The following is a 20,933-nucleotide window of genomic DNA, read 5'->3' on the forward strand; positions in this document are numbered from 1 at the left end:
AGGAATATGATGAGACTTCTGACACCATTTTGGATGTTTTTGGTTAACCTTCTAGTGATAGGAGCTGCAGCTCTCTAAAATGTGAGACATTTCTGTTTGGAGCTGTGGCCTTTTATGCCTCCATTTGTAAGTTATTTCCCCCTACTTCTCTGAAGATCAGAGAAACAGTCTGTTGTTAGATAAGCCCTATTTAAACGAGACTGAACTCCTTGATAATACAGACTGGCAGCTTGAATTTTTTTGAGGGGAATTTTAAAGAAGTAGTATAATTGGGAATAGAAGCTTAGTTGATTTCTGTTTTTTAATTAGAATCCTTTTCTGCCAATTTTAGAAGTAGATGATTTCTATATACTGATATGGCATATCAGATGGGGATAACTAGAGTTGTATCTGTTGACTCTAGACTATAATAAGTTAATCAACTATACCTTGGCCTCATTCAGTTTTGTTTTCAACACAGATGGTTGTTATTGTTTGTTCTGGGCTTGCCTCCTACTCAGGGTCAAGAAAGTGACTCCTCGGAGACCTCTGTGCGAGGACCCCGGATTAAACATGTCTGCAGAAGAGCTGCTGTTGCCCTTGGCCGAAAACGAGCTGTGTTTCCTGATGACATGCCCACCCTGAGTGCCTTACCATGGGAAGAACGAGAAAAGATTTTGTCTTCCATGGGAAATGATGGTAGGTTGGGGATGACCTTGGGTTTGTGTGCTGATCATCCTGCGGGTACGCACTGGGCTCTGCACAGCATAGTATGTTAGGCTGGGCCCCCCAGGAACCAGATGTCAGTGGGAGGATTGACCAGGTAAAGATCTTATTAGAGGAAATGCCTGAAATATGGGGAGGGAGTTAGGAAAGCCTAGGGGAGCTGTCAGCCTGCTCTGTAGGTCTGACCCTAGTAAAGGAGAGCAGGAAGGAAGGCCGGGCAGAATCTTCCTGGAGGCCATGCAGTATGAGACAGCGCGGCAAGGCTGTCAGGGAGCCCTTGGGCAAACACAGACTGTCCGGGGAGTCTCATGTCTCCTTGGAGCAGGGCCTACCTTAGTGTCACTGCCATACTCGTCACAGACCAAGAGCAGCCCCTGTGGTGAGTGTGGCCTCTGTACCCCTGGATTTCAGAGTGCCGCAGCTGGGGCCCATGGTCAGTTACACTGTCTGTGGTTGGAGGTCCTGAGACATATTCTCATGGTTACCATATCGTACCTAAACTCTGGGTGACTGCTGAAATGAAATTCAGAGGTTAGAGTCTTCAGAAGCCTTCAGTTCATATTCTTGACTTTTGGTCACACTGTATTTTGTTTTCAGTATTTGGATTTCTGCTGTTGTCAAGCTGCAAGTTGTAGGCATTTTGAAACTTTTAAGTAATTACTTAAAGCAGGCTCTGAGTTCTGCATATGACTATTATAGTGAATTTCATTTCTGGTGTTCAGTTAAAAGAAGGTTTGAATGTGTATACTGACATCAGTAGGTTGTGAGAATCTCCCCTCTGCTCGCGGGAAGGAACCAGATACTCCCTCAGAGCTGATGATGCATTCCTTTAACAGACAAGTCATCGATCGCTGGCTCAGAAGATGCTGAACCTCTTGCTCCACCCATCAAACCAATTAAGCCTGTCACCAGAAACAAGGCGCCTCAGGAACCTCCGGTGAAGAAGGGACGGCGGTCCAGGCGGTGCGGGCAGTGTCCCGGCTGCCAGGTACCTGAGGACTGTGGTGTTTGCACTAACTGCTTGGACAAGCCCAAGTTTGGTGGCCGCAACATAAAGAAGCAGTGCTGCAAGTGAGTGCACGTCCCCCCGGGGGGGCTGGCCTTGGCCACTGTCCTGGCCTGTCACAGAGAAAACGTGTCCCAGCACCCAGTATGCTTATGCTGACTCTCTTCGAATTGCACAATGAGTTGCACAGTTGGACTTTGTGCTGTGCTAGGTTTGGGTTGCGCTTAAATAAGAAAACCTTGGGGACAGTGCTGGGAACCTTCTATATTTGCTCAGGTCAATCAGGTAGCCCTTAGCCACATGGCTGGTTAGCACCTGAAACGTCTTTGGTGTGACTGAGGAACGACACTTAAAATTTTCATTTGATTTTAAACTCAGCCACATGCACCTAGAGCTACCATTTATCCGTGCAGTTCTGATGGGTTACTACTTAAATGCTGACAAATTTAGGCATAGTATTTGTTAGGTCAGCTGAAATTACCTTTATGGCATTCAGGAAATATTGGTGACATAAGTCTCTCTGCTCTCTAACTCTCAGAATGTTTTCATGCCTGTGGAAGCCTCTCCCACCCTGCACATAACTTGCAGAATGTTAGTTCCCTTACCAGGAACTGAACTCAGGCCATGGCAGTGAGAGTGGAAGTCCTAACCACTGGACTGCCAGGGAATTTTCTGGAAGTTTTGATTACTCTACCTTTCCTTGCTTTTTTTAGTCAGTTTGTAAATGCGCTTTCTACTCTCTGGGATAATTTGTTTAAAATGGATCCAGAGGGCTGCATAAACAGAAATTTTGGTATCTGAATATCTCATCAGGTGCCTGGCACCAGGAATAGATATTATCCATAAATATTTGCTGAATGAATGAATAATATAAATCATTTATATAAAATATACTTGGGAAAAATGCTGCATTATTTACTTAAGGTGAGACAGTTTCTAGGACAAACTAGGTAGTTCTGGGCTTTGGTTTAGTCTGGCCCTAAGCAAGAATCTTGTCTTGGTCCCAGTAGTGGAAAGAAGTGAGACCATCACAGGTCAACAAAAAAGGTACATGACAGCAAGACAAACTTGCATTAAAATAGGCGTTGCAGTGGATTCAGTTCCATTTTAGACTTCAAATTGAGTTTCATTAAGTTGAGGACTGAAATACATATACCCAAGCCTTAAGACAGACCCTGTAGCATTACAGTGGTAGACAAAGGACTTGTTGCGTAGTTTCAGTCCATTTTATATTCAGATTACTATGAATATTAATCTCATAAGAAAGCAGAACTAATTTGACTACAAGAAATAATGACTGATCTTTTTATGTGGTGCTAGTCAGTACTGGGAAGCAAGACATTTGAGTCACATTTCAAAAATAAATTGATGTTTCTCCTTTAAATCCTCGAGATAGGTGAAATTGCTGATCAAAGGATTCAGAGACTTGGATTTAATCTAAATAATGCGCAGTCCTTTTTTCAACTCCCAAAATGACCCTGAATAAAGTTTAACTGATTCTTGCCCTCAAATTAACACTTGTTTCAGTTGCTTCTCCTAAATGAAGTTTGCTTACGGTATTCCTTGTTATTCTAGGATGCGAAAATGTCAGAATCTACAATGGATGCCTTCCAAAGCCTACCTTCAGAAGCAAGCAAAAGGTAGTGTTATAAAAAGATCTTTTCCAAAATGCTTCCTGCCTTAATGTCGTGTAGTTGTGCACACCTAGTGTAAAGAGAACACGAGATGCTTTTCAGGAGCTGCTCTTTCCAGGATGCTTATTGAAGCCGGGTGATAGGTACATGAATGTTCATTTTACTATTCCTTGGAATACGCTTGAAAATTTCCATAATGAAAATACTTTAAAAAATCATATAAAATTACATTATGTTTCATTTCCTTAAAATAATAAAAGTATACCGATTTGACTTGCCAACTTGGAATTAACTTTCTTGAGCCTTTCAGGGTCAATGTTAGCTGTAGCAAACTCAGACTAAGATTGTTACATTCCTATACTTATATTTTATTTATTTATTTTTCTTCATTATTTATTTAAATAATGCTGGGCCTTCATTGTGGCACTTGAACTAGGGAATTCTAGAGCCCGTATCATGAGGACTTCTCTAGTTGCAGCGTGTGGGGTTAGTTGTGGCATGTGGAATCTTAGGGATCAAACCCAAGCACCCTGCATTGGTAGTGCAGTCTTATCCACTGGACTGCCAGGGAAGTCCTTTTACTTATATTTTCAATAGAATTTTCTTGCATAAAAAAATCTTGCTTTCTGTACCCCCGTTCAGCTGTGAAAAAGAAAGAGAAGAAATCTAAGACCAGTGAAAAGAAGGAGAGCAAAGAGAGCAGCGTTGTGAAGAACTCGGTGGACTCCAGTCAGAAATCTACCCCATCGGCAAGAGAGGATCCTGCCCCTAAGAAAAGCAACAGTGACCCTCCTCCCCGCAAACCTGTGGAGGACAAGAGTGAGGAAGGGAACACCGCCACCGCAGGACCTGAGGCCAAGCACGTGGCCACGCCCACTTCCAGGAAGTCCAGCAAGCAGGTCTCCCAGCCACCACCAGCCATCCCCCCACAACCCCCCAGCGCAGCACCACCGAGAAAAGAAGTTCCCAAGACCACTCCCAGTGAGCCCAAGAAAAAGCCACCTCCACCTCCAGAGTCAGGTGAGTGAGGATGGCAGATGTAACAACCAGCACAGGACACTGGAGTCTTAAATAGCATCTGGAAACCTGAAATGTCTGTTTTTAAGTCTTTGGTACAGGAAAATTAGCTCTGTTCTAACTGTTAAATAATAATAAAAAATAGAAGCGAAAAACAGTTAAGTTGGAGATACTGTGTTAATTTCCTATTTAAAGCCTAGAGTTTAAGTAGTTTTTTGTTTTTTCTAATGCCCCGTTCCTCACAGGGTCATCAGTTCTAGAGTCATCATTGCTATTTAGCATTAACTGAATGTTGAGTGGCGTATGACTGCAATTTATTTTGAATCCTTTAGGTCCAGAGCAAAGCAAGCAGAAAAAAGTGGCTCCTCGCCCAAGTATTCCTGTAAAACAAAAGCCAAAAGAAAAGGTGAGGAGAGATTTGTTTTCTCTGCTATTTCTCAAGCATGGGTTCTGTTCTGTAGGAAGGTGGCCCAGTCCTGAACAATTACAGGATTGAGTGATACTGCATTTTTGCTTCTATGTAGATGGCAATGGAGTTTCTTAAAATTAGCAAACTTCAGGTTTAAGCTTTAGCTCCCTTTTTTCCCCCTGGTTGTTTTCCCCTTCTTCATAACCCCACATGCTTATGTGTACATTACAGGCTGCTTAGTATAATTTTTCCCCCCTCAACATCCTTTAGCAGTATTTGTCTATAACAATCACTGTTCTCTGTGTCCACTAGTTTTTATTATGTGGAGACAGGTCTTTAAGAATCTTTTGGATCTTTCTGTGCCCCCATAATGGTATGCATGCGTGTCTAGGCCAGTGCTTTGGAGCACATCACCAGTGCTGAAAAGAGGCAAATGCCAAGTTCTTATTAAGTTGTGCTCCAGACTCATTGTCTGTTTCTAACTGTGATGATGAAGCGTGGTCCTGCTGCAAATTTGAAGTCACTGATGATCACAGAGCTGGGAAAATTGTCTTGAATCTCATAGGCAGGTTACACAGATGTGGAGCGATAAGCTCCAGATTTGATGTATGCAACTCCCAAGATCTAGAACAGTGGCAGAATAACCTGCTCCTGTCTCATCAGCGTGGCTTCATTGTACTGACAGCCTCAGCAGGCGTCATGGACCACAAGGAAGCAAGACGAAGATGCATGAGAGCGAAAATCCTGGCATGTTTTTTCCAGGGATGTAATACATAGGTGACAATAAAATGCCTCAGTGGGGAGTGGGTGGGAACTGAAGATTGCTTCTCTGTCTCTATAGGATACTTAAATGGGAAGCATGTTTTCCAGAACTAGTAGTATGGTTTGTTGTTTGCGTTCTTATCTGTTGAGAGAGTGAAGGCAAGCTGGATGTGGATTTGTTCTTTATCCATCTTCTGTCCCCGCAGGAGAAACCACCTCCAGTCAATAAGCAGGAAAATGCAGGCACTTTGAACATCCTCAGCACTCTCTCCAATGGCAATAGCTCCAAGCAGAAAGTTCCAGCAGATGGCGTCCACAGGATCAGAGTGGACTTTAAGGTAAAAGTGTTCAGTGACCACAGAGTGTATTGAGTATTATGGACTTTATGCATTTATTTTAATTTTTTTTTACTTTTGGCTGTCTTTATTGCTGCACGCAGGCTTTCTCTAGTTGGCGGAGAGCGGGGCTACTCTCATTGTGGTACACAGGCCTCTCACTGTGGTGGCTTCTCTTGTGGAGCACAGGCTCTAGGCGCACAGACTTCAGTGGTTGTGACACAGGGGCTCATTAGTTGGGACTCATGGGCCCTAGAGCATCTAGGCTTCAGTATCTGTGTGGCATGGGCTTCATTGCTGTGTGGCACGTGGAATTTTCCTGGACCAAGGATCAAACCCATGTCCCGTTCATTGGCAGACACATGCTTAACTACCCTGCCACCAGGGGAAGTCCAAGTGTTGTGGACTTTAAATCAAGAAAATGATGCTACCTGGAGAAGGAAATGGCAACCCATTCCAGTATTCTTGCCGGGGAGATCCCATGGACAGAGGAGCCTGGTGGTCTACAGTATATGGGGTCACAGAGTCAGACACGACTCAGGGACCAGACAACAACAGAACAGTTTAGGAAATGGGAGTGTAGTGTTAAACAAACAAGTAAAAAAAAGAAAATGATGTTACCAAAGGCATTGAAAAAGAAGAATTCCTTGCCGGGGGCGGTGAGGGTGGGTGAAGAGCTGCCATTAGAAGATGGGTTCAAGTGTGCAAGAGCTCTGGTCACTTGTTACCAGGTCAGTCTGTGAACTGACTAGAGTACAGAGGCACGGAGACAGCCCTGCCCATCCTGAGCTCTAAGGTGCATTTCGATGAGAACTGTGTCCAAGGAAGTGATTGTTTCACATAGAAATTATCAAACCATGATGATCACTTGAATCAGCCAAACTCTAAGGGAAATGCAGTCCCAGTAAATTTTTGCATTGTGGTTAACAGGTGAGCCTTTTAAGAGATTGTGTTTGAGATTTAGAGTTTTCAAAGCAGCAGTTTTGAACTCATTGAAATATTCTTGACATTCTGGTGTCACTCGGTTTTCGTGCTTTTCGTCCTTATTTTCAGTGCAGTGTGTGTCATGTGGTTCTTGTAAATGATCTTTCTTTCTCTCCACAGGAGGACTGTGAAGCAGAAAATGTGTGGGAGATGGGAGGCTTAGGGATCTTGACGTCTGCCCCGATAACGCCCAGGGTGGTTTGCTTTCTCTGTGCCAGTAGTGGGCATGTAGAGGTAAGACCTGCCGCTTCTTGGTGCCCCAGACAGTATGAGAGATTATTTTGCTGTGATGGAAGAAATCATTATATTCCATTTTGTTGGTTTATAGCAGCAATTGAAATACCTGTTTAAACCAACAATTTAAATGTTTTTGTTTTTTAGAAGTTTCAGGAAGGAGTCTGCTTTTTATTACAGTAGCAGTTATTGAGTGTGAAAAGTTTTAACAGTTTCATCTCTTATAATAGAGTTCTAATTTTTCCTCTAGGTATCCAAACAAATGATAAATGCTTTTCTAGAAAAAGAGTTGCTGTTGATAGTCGTTTTATAGTTTGTTTTTTTTTCATTTTAACAGTTTTTAATGAAAGCTGTAGACAAGATGACTTTATTCTTGCATCTTCTCAATTGTTTCTTCCTTATATTTGCCCTTTTCCTTTCCTACTTGGCAAGATTTGGCTTTACGTTCGAGGATCTTTTTGCGGTCTTTGTCCAGGTTTAGTCTGGTGATAACCACCTTGCTGGGGTGAATGCCCACATGGACAGTTGTACCATTAGCCTTCTCCCGCTGCACTTGTTCAATGTAGATGACGTATTTCTTCCTGTAAACCTGGACTACTTTGCCAATTTGCTGCCCTTTGTAGTCCCCTCGTACAACCTGAACTTCATCATCCTTTCGGATGGGCATGGATCGAACGTTGTACTTCTGTCTTAGCTCTTTAGAAAGAGGAGAAGACATAATTTTCCTGCGAATGTGGGAAGGCGCATTGAAATGCCTTTTTCGATTCTTGCTTCGGTCAGAAGTCACAAAGGGATTGAACTTCATTTTGGCCGCTGGCGCTTCAGCGATGGCCACAGAAGGGAAGAGCTATAGTTTTTTAATAGCAAAACTACCTTGTCTGTAAAGAGCTCTCAGCAATCAATAAGAAAAAAGAATAACACCCAGTTAAAAAAAATAGTCTAAGGACAGGAATATATAATTCACAAAATGAGAAGTAAAAATGTGTGTGGGGAATGTAAAACTTTCCTATTACATACACTGTAAATTAAAACATGATAGAAAGGATCAAGAGTAAATGGAGACTTCCTGTTTCTGAAAATCTAGTTAGAATCTTTCTGAGAAGATTGTTTGGAAATATGTATTTATCTTTAAAATGGGTATACCCTTTAACCTAGCACTTGCACTCCAGGCCTTTATCTTGAGGATATAATTAGGTAACCCAGCAAATATGTATATGTGTGTATATATGTGTTTCTATGTGTATACATATTTGTATGTACATATGATAAACAGAAGGGCTTATTTCAGTATTTATGATAATGAAAAACTGGAGACAACTCCAGAAGTTATCAATCAGGGTCTGCTACCATGGTTAAAATAATTATAAGACGTACATATAATGCAAATATGAAGTCCTTAAGATAATATAGGTTCATATTGACATGGAAAGATGTTCATGACACATCACTGAGTTAAAAGAGCAGGTCACAAAATAGTATGTAAAAACAATCCCGTTTTGGTTTGGAAAAATGTTTTTGAAATATATACATAGGAAGAATTCTGAACAATTTAAACCAAAATCTTAAGCATGTAGTCAGATTATTGGTGACTTGTTATTTTCTTTATTTTTTTGAGTGTTTTTGCAGTGAGTATTTGCCACCTGTACAATAAAGGAGAAAAAGCACAGTTCTAAATAGGAAAAAGTAATATTTTCATTCATGTAATTCTCAATTCCTGAATACCTCCTTAGCTTATTATCTCATATGTATTCTGAGGTCATAAAACCCAAAGTCAATTTGTAATCTAGATGTTGAACAGTCACTGACTAAGAGATTCAGTCCTGTCCACTTGCTATTTTAAATTATGCATTAGCAAAATTACAAACTGTTGCTTGGTATTCATTCTTTGGGCTTCCCTGGTGGCTCAGATGCTAAGGAATCTGCTTGCAATACAGGACACCTGGGTTTGATCCCTGGGTTGGGAATATCTCCTGGAGAAGGGCATGGCAACTCACTGTAGTATTCTTGCCTGGAGAATCTGTATGGACAGAGGAGCCTGGCAGGCTCTATCTAGTCCATGGGACTGCCAAGAGTCAGACATGACTGAGTGACTTAGCACAGCACAGCAAAGCACATTCATTCTTTGCTTCCCTGGTGGCTCAGTGGTAAAGAATCTGCCTGCCAATGCAAGAGATGCAGGTTTAATCCCTGGTCCGGGAAGATCCCCTGGAGAAGGAAGTGGCAACCTGCCTCCGGTATTATTATTTGGAAAACCCTATGGACAGAGGATCCTGGCAGTCTACAGTACATGGGGTCACAAAAGAGTCAGACACAACTTAGCGACTGAATAACAACAATTCATTCTTTAAGGAAATATTTTCTTAGTGCCTGTTACAAACAACATATTGTTCTAAGTGCTGAGGTTGCTTTAGAAAGCATTGAAACTAAGACTGTTCAGTCTGTAAGTGCCAGGCATCTTCTGTATCTCTTTTCCTACTTAATCTAACGCTTTACATGTACACCCATGCTCCCTACAGGAATAACTTACTTTTCGTAACACCAGTACTTCAGCTTGTGTTAAAACAGGTTGCTTTTTTTCCCCAGAGTATAATTGCTCAAGTTTAAATTGTGTAGCTGTGCATAGCAGTCCCACCGGATTCCTAAAAACTGAATTAGCAAATGAACAGCCCACTGCCCGCACTGCACTCCTAAAGCACAACCAGTGATTGGTGAACTCTCCCACCATTGAAATCTTTTCTATTGACATGATTTTGGATTTACAGAAAAGCTGCAAGAGTGGTACAAAGAATTTCCATATACCCTCTACCTGGATTCTCCAAACATTAATATTTTTAATTTACATTATCCTTTTCTCTTTATGTATGTATTTTACAGAATAAGAAATAAAATATATATGTTTTACATGTAGACATTTTTTCTTGAATTTGAGAGCAAGTTGCAGACATACGGCCTTTTAAAAACCTCTAAATATTATATGGTGTATTTCCAAGGACACACTCTTATATAATCACAGTATAATTATCAAAATCAGGAAATTAACATTGGTATATTACAGTTATCTAAGTAGACTTTATAGTTTTGACCCACTGATTCTTTTATGACAAAAGAAAATTGTGAGTCACCCTCATTTGAATTTTTGAAAATCCCTGTTTCAGAATGAGAATAACATGTTTCTAAAATAAGAGATGGGAAGGACAAACCAGAACTTACAGTTGTTTAGTAGATTGTAGAAAACTTTTAAAACCCTCCCTACTTCCCTAACCACACTCTTTTACATTGCCTTAGTCCTTTATTGATAACTTCTTTTATGGCACTTAGAAATTCTATTAAATCTTTAGATTATATATCTATTTAATTATTTTATTAAAAAATATTTATTTAGCTGCACCAGGTCTTAGTTACAGCATGCAGGATTTTTTAGTTGTGGCACGTGAACTCTTAGTTGTGGCATGTGGGATCTAGTTCCCTCACCAAGGATGGAACCTGGGCCCCCTGCCTTGCAAGAGGGGAGTCTTAGCCACTGAACCGCCGGGGAAGTCCCTGCTTAGTTTATGATTTTATTATTAACTACGTTAGTCCTCTGAAGCTCCTGCAGTTCCCAGTATTCTGCTTTTTTTTTTTTGTTAACAGTCATTGCTTAGTGAACATATAGAATAAAAAGCATATACTACTGGACTTCTAAAGGTCAAAATAAGCAGGTAGGATTTGGTTGATATTTCTGCATGGTATTTGATAACCTCTCTGCTCCTATCTTACCCTAGTTTGTGTATTGCCAAGTCTGTTGTGAGCCCTTCCACAAGTTTTGTTTGGAGGAGAACGAGCGCCCTCTGGAGGACCAGCTGGAAAACTGGTGTTGTCGCCGCTGCAAGTTCTGTCATGTTTGTGGGAGGCAGCATCAGGCTACAAAGGTACAAAACTCGGTGATGGAATCACTTAGCGTATTACTCTCTGTCTCCATTTCTGCCTTTTAATTTAGAATTTGTATCTGTATTTTTTCTCTGTTGGCTTAGTCTGGTTTGACTATTTAACCCAGTGTAATCAGTTGCCATCAATATAGCAGAAAATGTGGTATTTGATAAAATCCTCAAACCTGCTTCATCAAAATGTTTATCAATGAGTACCTTTGGCAGGAAATAAATCCCTATGCCTTGAGAGTAATCTATGAGGAAATTTAAACTGTTTCAGTGATGTGCTAGATTTACCTGAGGAGTATGAAGTGGAGTACTGAGTGGCAGGTGTTCACTGGAGGTGAGAGGACACCCACTGTTTTGCTCTCTTATCTTCCTACAGCAGCTGCTGGAGTGTAACAAGTGCCGAAACAGCTATCACCCTGAGTGCCTGGGACCAAATTACCCCACCAAACCCACAAAGAAAAAGAAGGTTTGGGTGAGTACACAAAATATGAACTTTTAAGAATTGTCTTGGGGCTGGGCTGTTGGACTTGCACAAGTTGTAAGAGGAATATCCTGCTTGAGGGAAGAAGAGCTGTTCCAGTCGAGAAGTCAACTCTGGAAATGGATTTCTTTAAGATCTTCTTAAATAATAAGAGATATTAAAATAAGTTCCAATTGACTTTCCATCTTTTCCAGATCTGTACCAAGTGTGTTCGCTGCAAGAGCTGTGGATCCACGACTCCTGGCAAAGGGTGGGATGCACAGTGGTCTCACGATTTCTCACTGTGTCATGATTGTGCCAAACTCTTTGCTAAAGGTAACTCAGAAAAGCTAGCTTTGTCAACTTTTAGAGGTTGTTCTTAGTGTTTGGGCGGTGAAGTGAACACTGCAGTGGAAGGACCATTGTCAAGGATGTCATTTAGACACATTTCCTGAGTTCCTGGTCTTGCTCTTTTCTTTATACACGGAATTGTAGCAACTAGAAAGGTTTTCTTATCTTTCGGGGCGTGAATTAAGGAGACATTTTTTTTGAAAGGAAAGTTGGATTTATTGGTGGGCATGAGTAAGGATGGGACACCACACCAAGGCTGTCATGCATGCAAGACCCGCCATTTATCCAAGGGGCCATAATTAGGGATGTTTTTGACCCCCCCACAGTCATCTGGGATAAGCTGCTTTTGAGGAAGGAGAGCTGTTCAGTCGAGAAACAGAAAAACATTTGAAACCATGCTTTCAAATTCATCCCTGTTATACTTAATAAATCCCTGCTTCTTAGAGATGCGGCTCTTCTGGCAGCCAGGGAACTTGAACTTGACCCTGCGGAGCGCCTCAATCACAGGCTTCTTGTTCTGCAGCTTGGTGCAGATGGACATTATAATTGGCCAATGTGGAGCCTGGGCACTGTGCCTTGGGGCTCTCCAGAGGCTCCTGATACTATTGTCTGGAGCATGGATTGGGGACAACATGCCAGTCATGAATGTCCACTGGAAAGGGCTGTCTCTAAGATCCTTTAGGGCAACCTGTACAGGTAACAGACTGCCTACACTGCCAAGGAGGCTGCTATGTGCAGCCATTGCACACTGGGCCCCATGGGGAGAAGAGCACAATCTGCTTAATTGGCTGCAAAGGGGACTGTTTACAGTAACTCACCACAAAGAAATGCTCTAAAGCATTACTTCCCAAAGTGAGGAATACATTTGATTGTTTCAGAAATGATTTTAGGTTGTACTGAGTCCAGGATTTTAGCAGTTGTGTTAGGAAAAGATTATATCCTAAATCATTAAAATGATTTAGGATAATAATGATATAAATTTCACTGTTGAAATTACTTAAATTAAGCAAATCAACATTGTATATTAAGTAAAAAATAGGTGATACACAGATAAAACCAACTGATGAATATGTATACTTTTCTGAATTTTAGGAAGCACTGCTCTAAACTCTAATGTAAAAGAACTAGGAATAAGGGAGAAGTGTAAATTAAGTGTGTTTTTACTCCCATTACCTTCTCTTTTTTAAAAAATTTAAACATTTCTTTGGAATGTTTAAGAGAGAAAGTTCTGTCTTCCATTCTTTTTCTATTATGTTATCTATAAAAGCTACCTTGTGACCTTTAAAAATGGGTCTAAAGAAGAGAACTAGTGGAATATTCTGTGAGCTCAGAATAATCTTGACACTTTACAGATGTGTGAACATTTCATGGTAGATACAGGCTGGCATCTGTAAGTAGTTTCAGAAGCAGACTGTGGTGGCTTAACATTTTACATCAGATTGGCCATATATGAGTCAAGGGCGTTAGAGGCATTGGTGTGTGAACCAAAGCGCTGCTGAAAACTTTGCTTTGCTTTCAGGAAACTTCTGCCCTCTCTGTGATAAGTGTTATGATGATGATGACTATGAGAGTAAGATGATGCAGTGTGGGAAATGTGATCGATGGGTCCATTCCAAATGTGAGAATCTTTCAGGTACAGAAGGTTGGAGTCTTTTTATTACAATTTCCTTCTTTCTTGGTACACTGCACTAATAGCCCCAAAGTACTATAAATGTAACATTACAATAGTGCTGTTCTTGAAGTCTTTTTAAGTTTATTTTTTTGGTCTCTAAAATAAGATCATTGTATTTCATTGTGCTCACAGTGTGCACATTCTTGAACACATTCTTTAAAATACTTAAATGTTGTCCTTTGTGGATACCATAACCTGTTGCCTCTCCAATAGCTGAATCCTGAGTTAGGTAGTACTGTCCCTTTGGAGATCAGTACGTATAAGTTCTTAGGGGGTGTAAGAGACTTAATAACGTTTCTAACATGTTAAGTTCAGTGGAATAACTTCCTCTTTTTCCCCTCTTCCACTCTGGGAGCACCTTGTCACTGTGGGTTTTTGTCTCCCCAGATGAGATGTATGAGATTCTGTCTAATCTGCCAGAGAGTGTGGCCTACACGTGTGTGAACTGCACAGAGCGGCACCCTGCAGAGTGGCGACTGGCCCTTGAGAAAGAGCTCCAGATCTCGCTGAAGCAAGTACTGACAGCCTTGTTGAACTCTCGGACCACCAGCCACCTGCTGCGCTACCGACAGGTAGGCCCAGGTGTCGTTCTGTATCCTGAGAACTTGTTCTTGGTCGTTTTTACCTAGTCATGGAATGTGTTGGTATTTGTGTCTCTATGCTTCTCAGTTTGTTTTCTTTTGCTTCTTTCTTCATTTAGATTTGTAGAGTTCCTTGTTTTGGCCTTAGGCCAGTAAGAAAAACTTGAGCACCAAGAGTGAAATGCTTCTCTGGGGTAAAAAGAAGGAAGGGGCCATGTCTCTTTCAGAAGTCTTGCTGTTGTAATACAAAATTTGAACTTTGTATTCTGAAGGCTATGGGGAGTCAATGAAGGACTTCACTCACAAGAGTAACCTGATGAGAGTTACTTTTTCAGTTCAGTTCAGTTCAATTAAGTTGCTCAGTCGTGACTGACTCTTTGTGACACCATAGACTGCAGCACACCAGGCCTCCCTGTCCATCACCAACTCCTGGAGTTTACTCAAACTCATGTCCATTGAGTCTGTGATGCCATCCAACCATCTCATCCTCTGTCGTTCCCTTCTCCTCCTGCCTTCAATCTTGCCCAGCATCAGGGTCTTTTCAGATGAGTCAGTTCTTTGCATCAGGTGTCCAAAGTATTGGAGTTTCAGCTTCAGTCCTTCCAATGAATATTCAGGACTGATTTCCTTTGGGATGGACTGGTTGGATCTCCTTGCAGTCCAAGGGATTCTCAAGAGTCTTCTCCAACACCATAGTTCAAAAGCATCATTTCTTCGGTGCTCAGCTTTAAAGTCTTTATAGTCCAACTCTCACATCCATACATGACTACTGGAAAAACCATAGTTTTGACTAGACGGACCTTCGTTGCAAAGTAATGTCTCTGCTTTTTAATATGCTGTCTAGGTTGCTTTTTAGGGGAGGAAAAAAAAACCTGTAACAATGACTTGAGTGAGACAGAAGATTGGCAAGGACTGAGCCTAGAGGTCGGAGCCATGGTTGGGAGTCAGGTGTAGTGCTTTAGGTAAGAGGGAGCAGGGTGATCTACGAGGGTGGTAGTGGGGCCAGAGGCCCTTCAGCTCCAGGACAGTTCCAGGTCTCCTCAGGACACAATTTGAAAATCAGTACATTTTGTCCCCATTCAAGTCATGAACTATATATACATTCGTCATTGAGAACACAGGTATAATGTTGGAAGAACCACATAGCTAACTACCGCTGCTCTTTTTTAAAAATAATTTTATGTACTTATTTATTGTTGGCTCTGCTGGGTCTTTACTGCTTCATGGGCTTTTCTGTGATTGTAGCAAACAGGGGCTGCTCTCTAGTTGTGATGCACAGGCCTCTCATTGAAGTGGCTTCTCTTGTGGTGGAGCACAGGCTCTAGAAGACATGGAGGTTTCAGTAGCTGCAGCATGTGGGCTCAGTAGTTATGGCTGTCCGTTCTAGAGCACAAGTTATGGCTCTCCGTTCTAGAGCACAGACTCAATAGTTGTGCATAGGCTTAGTTGCTCCATGGCATATAGGATCTTCCCAGTCCATGGATTGAACCTGTGTCTTCTGCATTGGCAGGTGGATTCTTCACCAAAAAGCCACCAGGGAAATCCTGCTTTATCTTTTAATAAAGTCTATTTTTAAAATAGGAAATTAGCTGCTGTCTTACTCAAAAGGAATTAGACAGTTTCTGTTTCTTCATACTAGGTTGGGAATTACGAAGCAAAGCTCCTAAGTTAGCCTAGCCAAGCTATTAGATGGCTGGCTCATTTTAACTTTCCTTTTCTATTGTTTGAGAAATCTCTGATTATTTTCAAGTTCTTTGGGTTTTTATAATATGCATCATCCAGTTGGTGTTTAACTGCTAGATCATGTCCAACTCTTTGCCACCCCATGGATTGCAGCATGCCAGGCTTCTCTGTCCTTCACTATCTCCTGGAATTTGCTCAAATTCATGTCCATTGAGTCCGTGGATGCTATCTGACCATCTTGCCCTCTGCCACCTCCTTCTCCTTTGGCCTTCAATCTTTCCCAGCGTCAGGGTCTTTTCCGATGAGTCAACTCTTCACATCAGGTGGCCAAAGTATTCGAGCTTCAGCATCAGTCCTTCCACTGAATATTCAGGATTGATTCCTTTAGGATTGACTGGTTTGATCTCCTTGCTGTCCAAGGGACTCTCAAGAGTCTTACCCAGCACCACAAGTTGAAAGCATCAGTTCTTCAGTGCTCAGCCTTCTTTATGGTTCACCTCTCAGATCCGTACGTGAATACTGGAAAAGCCATAGCTTTGACTATACGGACCTTTGTCAGCAAAGTGATGTCTTTGCTTTTCCAGTCTCTGTTCTTAAATATTTTAAAATAGAATTTCCATAGGTATACCTCATTTTCAGTGTTAGATAAAATAAACATATTTCCTGACAACAGGCTGCCAAACCTCCGGACTTAAATCCTGAGACAGAGGAGAGTATACCTTCCCGCAGCTCCCCAGAAGGACCTGATCCTCCAGTGCTCACTGAGGTCAGCAAACAGGAAGATCAACAGCCTTTAGATCTGGAAGGAGTCAAGAGGAAAATGGACCAGGGGAACTACACGTCTGTGGTACGTCTGTACAGCAAACTACCCAAATTTCCAGTGCCACTTGAGCTTCCTTGAGTCTTGCTAGGGGTGCAGCTGGATGTTCGTACTAGAAGACGATTTATTAGCATTAAAAAATAAAAGTACGTGTGTTGTTTTAGTTCTGTGTTTTGGAAGAGGGGTTATGATAGAGAGGGTGTTGTCTTTTTATTTGACTTTCATCTGAGTTCTTTTAAAGTTATTTTTATATTAAAACTGTTTATGCAGAAATGCTAATGTGAAGTTAACAGGTTTGCCTCTTGTGAGATACACCTGAATAATGTGTCTTTTTACATTGGATGTTTATTTGAAGATAGAAGTCTTTTAATTTTATGGTTTGAAGAATGTGTAGGAAATGATCATCTGTTGTCTCACATCCACTGTTCGTTTGTTTATTCATTTCAGTCTAAGTGAAAAATCATGGCCCCGTGTGGATAACTTACCATTATACAGCTAACTTATTTGCATTCTTGCCTTATTAGTTTGGCATCTCCTGATTGCTGCAAGTTAACTGTGAACTAAATCACAGAGGCCTCCACTAAAGAGAAATGACCCCATATTAAATTAGGGTGTCCGTTTTCTGTTGGATCTCTTTGCTGGATGAGTTAGGAGGGAAAAGGAAATGATTTTGAGAGCACACTATTCTTTGAATAATTAATACTTTGTTTTTGTATACAGTTGGAGTTTAGCGACGATATCGTGAAGATCATTCAAGCAGCGATTAATTCAGATGGAGGGCAGCCAGAGATTAAAAAAGCCAACAGCATGGTCAAGTCCTTCTTTATTCGGGTGAATGATATTAATAGTTCATGCCTTTGATACTTAATCTGTGAGTTATTACCCCAGGAACAGAACAGACTTGTTCTTGTCTGTGTTTTGCTTTGCCATGTGTAAAAATTATTTTGGTTTAATTAGTTTCTCTGATTTTTTGGGAGGAGATTGGTGAGGTCCCAGAGAGGATGGACCTTGTCTTGGTGTGGCCTGAAATCATCCTTATATTGACAAAGAAGCTGGTGTGAAGTTGTTAGTTTTTATGTGCTTTCCAAATGAATGGTCACATGCTTACATTTTGTTTATTTCTCTGTTAGCAAATGGAACGTGTTTTTCCATGGTTTAGTGTCAAAAAGTCCAGGTTTTGGGAGCCAAATAAAGTGTCAAGCAAGTGAGTAAATTCAGTTACTGCTTTTTTTTCTCATCAGAAATCCGAGTTTTCTTAAATTTTTAGTTTGAGGTTTTATTTTAGACTCGGTTTTATTATTGAAGATTAATCAGTTGAATGCCTTTTTATTGCTGGTTTAGAGACAACATTTACTGTTTATTGTAATCTGTTGCCCTTTTATTCTTTATGTATTTGTTATGTTTTCGGGAACTTGTGGCATGTGTACAGTACATGTACTATATATATATATATCCTAGTAATTGGGCTAATTATGACTACGTTCTGTTTTATTTACTTCAAATGATGCTATCAACAGTTTCTGATTCTCCATATTTAACCTTAAACTTTTATTTATTCCAGTAAATCCTTTTGATTTTCAGGGTTACATTTGTTTCTAGAAGTTAAACTAAGATTCACAATATATCAGGGTTTTATTTTTAAAAATAATAAAGTCCTGTATAGGCAGTTTTCAAATTCTGTGATTTGTTTTTATATACTGCACAGGCTCAAGACCTGATGATATCAAGAATTTGACTGTTTTGTTCAGTTTTGGGTATCTTGTAGGAGTTCAATAAATACTTGTTGAATCAATTGTTTCCAGCAGTGGGATGTTACCAAACGCAGTGCTTCCACCTTCACTTGACCATAATTATGCTCAGTGGCAGGAGCGAGAGGAAAACAGCCACACTGAGCAGCCTCCTTTAATGAAGAAAATCATTCCAGCTCCCAAACCTAAAGGGCCTGGAGAACCAGACTCACCAACTCCTCTGCATCCTCCCACACCACCAATTTTGAGTAAGACACCAAATGAAGACTTGTTATCCATTTCTAAAGTGCAAATGATTGACTTTGTGAACCTAAATTTAATGTAATTCCATACTGGAAAACTTTCAGGTGATCCTTAAATGTAATAAAATCATTTTTGTTTCACTTGGAATGTTACCAAAGAATTGATACAAGTAATGTAACAGAAAGCAGATAGTAAGATAGCATTACTTTGAAAGTGTTTCATAGGCTATAGACTATTTAAGCTATATTGTTTTCTTTTTTACTGGTAATCAGACATGGTGTTAACAGTTTTAACTGGATGTCTTTTGGGTTCCAAGGTACTGATAGGAGTCGAGAAGATAGTCCGGAACTGAACCCACCCCCAGGCATAGAAGATAATAGACAGTGTGCATTGTGTTTGACATATGGTGACGACAGTGCTAATGTAAGTACCTTGGTGCACTGAGTTGTGCTTAATAAACTAACCCACGATGAACTATTTGTGTCTAAACTTGGCGACCAGTTTAGACTTTTTATTTAATGAATAAAATGAATATTTGTCACTTAGTCTGTGGTACTTGGGATTTTTTCCTATAACTGATTTAGTTGATTTAAAAGATGACTTACCTAATATTAATTAATATGCTGATTTCTCATAAACGTCTCAAAAAAGACTTTTATGAGAGTCAATAAAATAGAAGTTGCACATTAAATAGCTGTGTCTAATGTAGTTAGCAGTGTGGTTAAGATTCCTAGTTCTGACAGACTGCCTGGATTCACTTCTGTGCTTGGCCGCCTACTTGTTGACCTTGGCAAGGACCTTAACCTCTGACCCTCAGTTTCAGTTTTTAAATAAGGATAATAATTCTTACCTCAGAATGGTTATGAGGATTAAAGGAAATAATATATGTAAAGCCTTTTGTAGGGCCTGCCTGGCACATAATAAGCTTATAATTTTTTAAAAAAACATTTTTAATGCAAGCTGAGAGAACTGGCTTTGCAAAATGGTTTTAAAGAAGTCAGTAGGCACTTCTATAAACTTAACACATTGCTTGTTTTTAAATTCTTTTATGTTTATAAAATATTTCCAGTCTATAGAAAAGGTAAAGAGTTGAAAAGTGAAAGAAACTTCAGATTGTGATTTTTGTTTGCACCCCTGAGTTAAAGAATCTGAATTGATTTACTGAAGTTATCCTGACTCAGGCAAAGCCGATTCCAAGGAAAACCTTATTTGATGTTACATTCTTTAAAGAAAAAAGGAAATCTCTTTGTTTCACAGGATGCTGGCCGTTTGCTTTACATTGGCCAAAACGAATGGACACATGTAAATTGCGCTTTGTGGTCAGCAGAAGTGTTTGAAGATGATGATGGATCACTAAAGAATGTGCATATGGCTGTGATCAGGGGCAAGCAGCTGGTAAGAACTTGTGGGTGAATGTCACAGAAAAGACTCCCTCTCAGTTTCCAGATGTTCTTTCTGAGGTTCAGTGCTGCCTCGCTGATGTTTCTCTTGGTGCCTTCAGAATGGTTTAGCCAGCAGCAAATATCGGTGTGCACTGTAGGCAGATTGCTACTCTGACCCTTGGAGGATGGGTGCAAAAGAAAGGAAATAGTCTTATCTGGTTAGAGAGATAATTCAGATGCTCAGGAAAGGTATTCATTTAAGTGGTTTAGACAAAATGACCTCAAAGGTTCCAGTTGAATCAGCACTCAGGCTCCTTAGGATAAACCCACAAAGTACATATACAAAGAGGGGGTGTAGAAAATGATTAGTAGCAGCTGAGAGTAATCAGAAAAGGCCATGAAAGAGTAGAATTTTTAAAGCTGTGTTTTGAAGGAGGGGAGAAAATGAAGGATTATCAGAAAGCAACAAAAATAGCACATGCATAAGAAACATAAGTAAAATGTGTGGAGGGCACAAAGAAAAAATCTTCCCTGGAGAGGAGCCCAGATTGTGACTGTGACAGAATGAGGTGGTAACATACAGCCTGGTTGCAGAAGATCTTTGCATCATATAAATTCATCAATTAAACCTACTAATTAAGAACCACTATGTTTTTGACTAGTATAATCGTTCTAGAACTGAGTTCTTTTGGATATAATAGCTTTCTTCCAAGATGATGTTTTTAACAATGATGTTCAAAGTTTCATTTTCTCTGAATCAATTATGCATCTTAGAAAAACCTGTTTTGATCCAAGTTCTAAAGCAAATCATTATTTTTAAATTTAATCATTCTAGGCCCCGTGGGCTGTGGGAAAGAAAGGATTTGTAGAGGCGGCTTTATGGCTCATGTCACTTCTCTGTAATTCAGCAGATTACAATAACAAAATGAACTGTGGGAAACCCAGAGTGGGGTGACTTTGTAGAGAAGATGGAGAATGGCTAAAACATCTGAA

General features: G+C 40.4%; 1 protein-coding gene, 1 non-coding gene and 1 pseudogene across 7 annotated transcripts in view; 1 reads left to right on the forward strand and 2 right to left on the reverse strand.

Annotated features, from left to right (window-relative positions):
• KMT2A (lysine methyltransferase 2A) overlaps positions 1-20,933 on the forward strand; it is a 78,509-nt gene that overhangs the window by 32,607 nt on the left and 24,969 nt on the right. For 2 of the 6 annotated variants that reach the window (XM_055423117.2, XM_055423121.2), the window contains 18 exons: positions 501-678; positions 1,542-1,776; positions 3,287-3,351; positions 3,988-4,365; positions 4,695-4,768; positions 5,740-5,871; positions 6,973-7,086; positions 10,848-10,994; positions 11,377-11,472; positions 11,676-11,796; positions 13,331-13,453; positions 13,871-14,055; positions 16,421-16,594; positions 17,288-17,398; positions 17,698-17,771; positions 18,370-18,563; positions 18,875-18,981; positions 19,816-19,953. In XM_055423117.2, coding sequence (XP_055279092.2) covers positions 501-678; positions 1,542-1,776; positions 3,287-3,351; positions 3,988-4,365; positions 4,695-4,768; positions 5,740-5,871; positions 6,973-7,086; positions 10,848-10,994; positions 11,377-11,472; positions 11,676-11,796; positions 13,331-13,453; positions 13,871-14,055; positions 16,421-16,594; positions 17,288-17,398; positions 17,698-17,771; positions 18,370-18,563; positions 18,875-18,981; positions 19,816-19,953 — 2,646 coding nt within the window. The remainder of the gene's footprint in view (positions 1-500; positions 679-1,541; positions 1,777-3,286; positions 3,352-3,987; positions 4,366-4,694; positions 4,769-5,739; positions 5,872-6,972; positions 7,087-10,847; positions 10,995-11,376; positions 11,473-11,675; positions 11,797-13,330; positions 13,454-13,870; positions 14,056-16,420; positions 16,595-17,287; positions 17,399-17,697; positions 17,772-18,369; positions 18,564-18,874; positions 18,982-19,815; positions 19,954-20,933) is intronic. The other 4 variants (XM_055423120.2, XM_055423122.2, XM_055423119.2 and 1 more) reach the window with 3 other exon arrangements.
• Positions 7,454-7,927, reverse strand: LOC129554390 (large ribosomal subunit protein uL24 pseudogene; annotated as a pseudogene).
• On the reverse strand, positions 12,472-12,605 carry LOC129554974 (small nucleolar RNA SNORA70). The gene has a single exon (XR_008685692.1). It is a non-coding gene; the product is annotated as a small nucleolar RNA SNORA70 (small nucleolar RNA).

Source organism: Moschus berezovskii, chromosome 14 (genome assembly GCF_049115385.1).
Source record: "Moschus berezovskii isolate FMDL1 chromosome 14, NW_MosBer_1.0, whole genome shotgun sequence".
Classification (NCBI taxonomy): Eukaryota; Metazoa; Chordata; class Mammalia; order Artiodactyla; family Moschidae; genus Moschus; species Moschus berezovskii.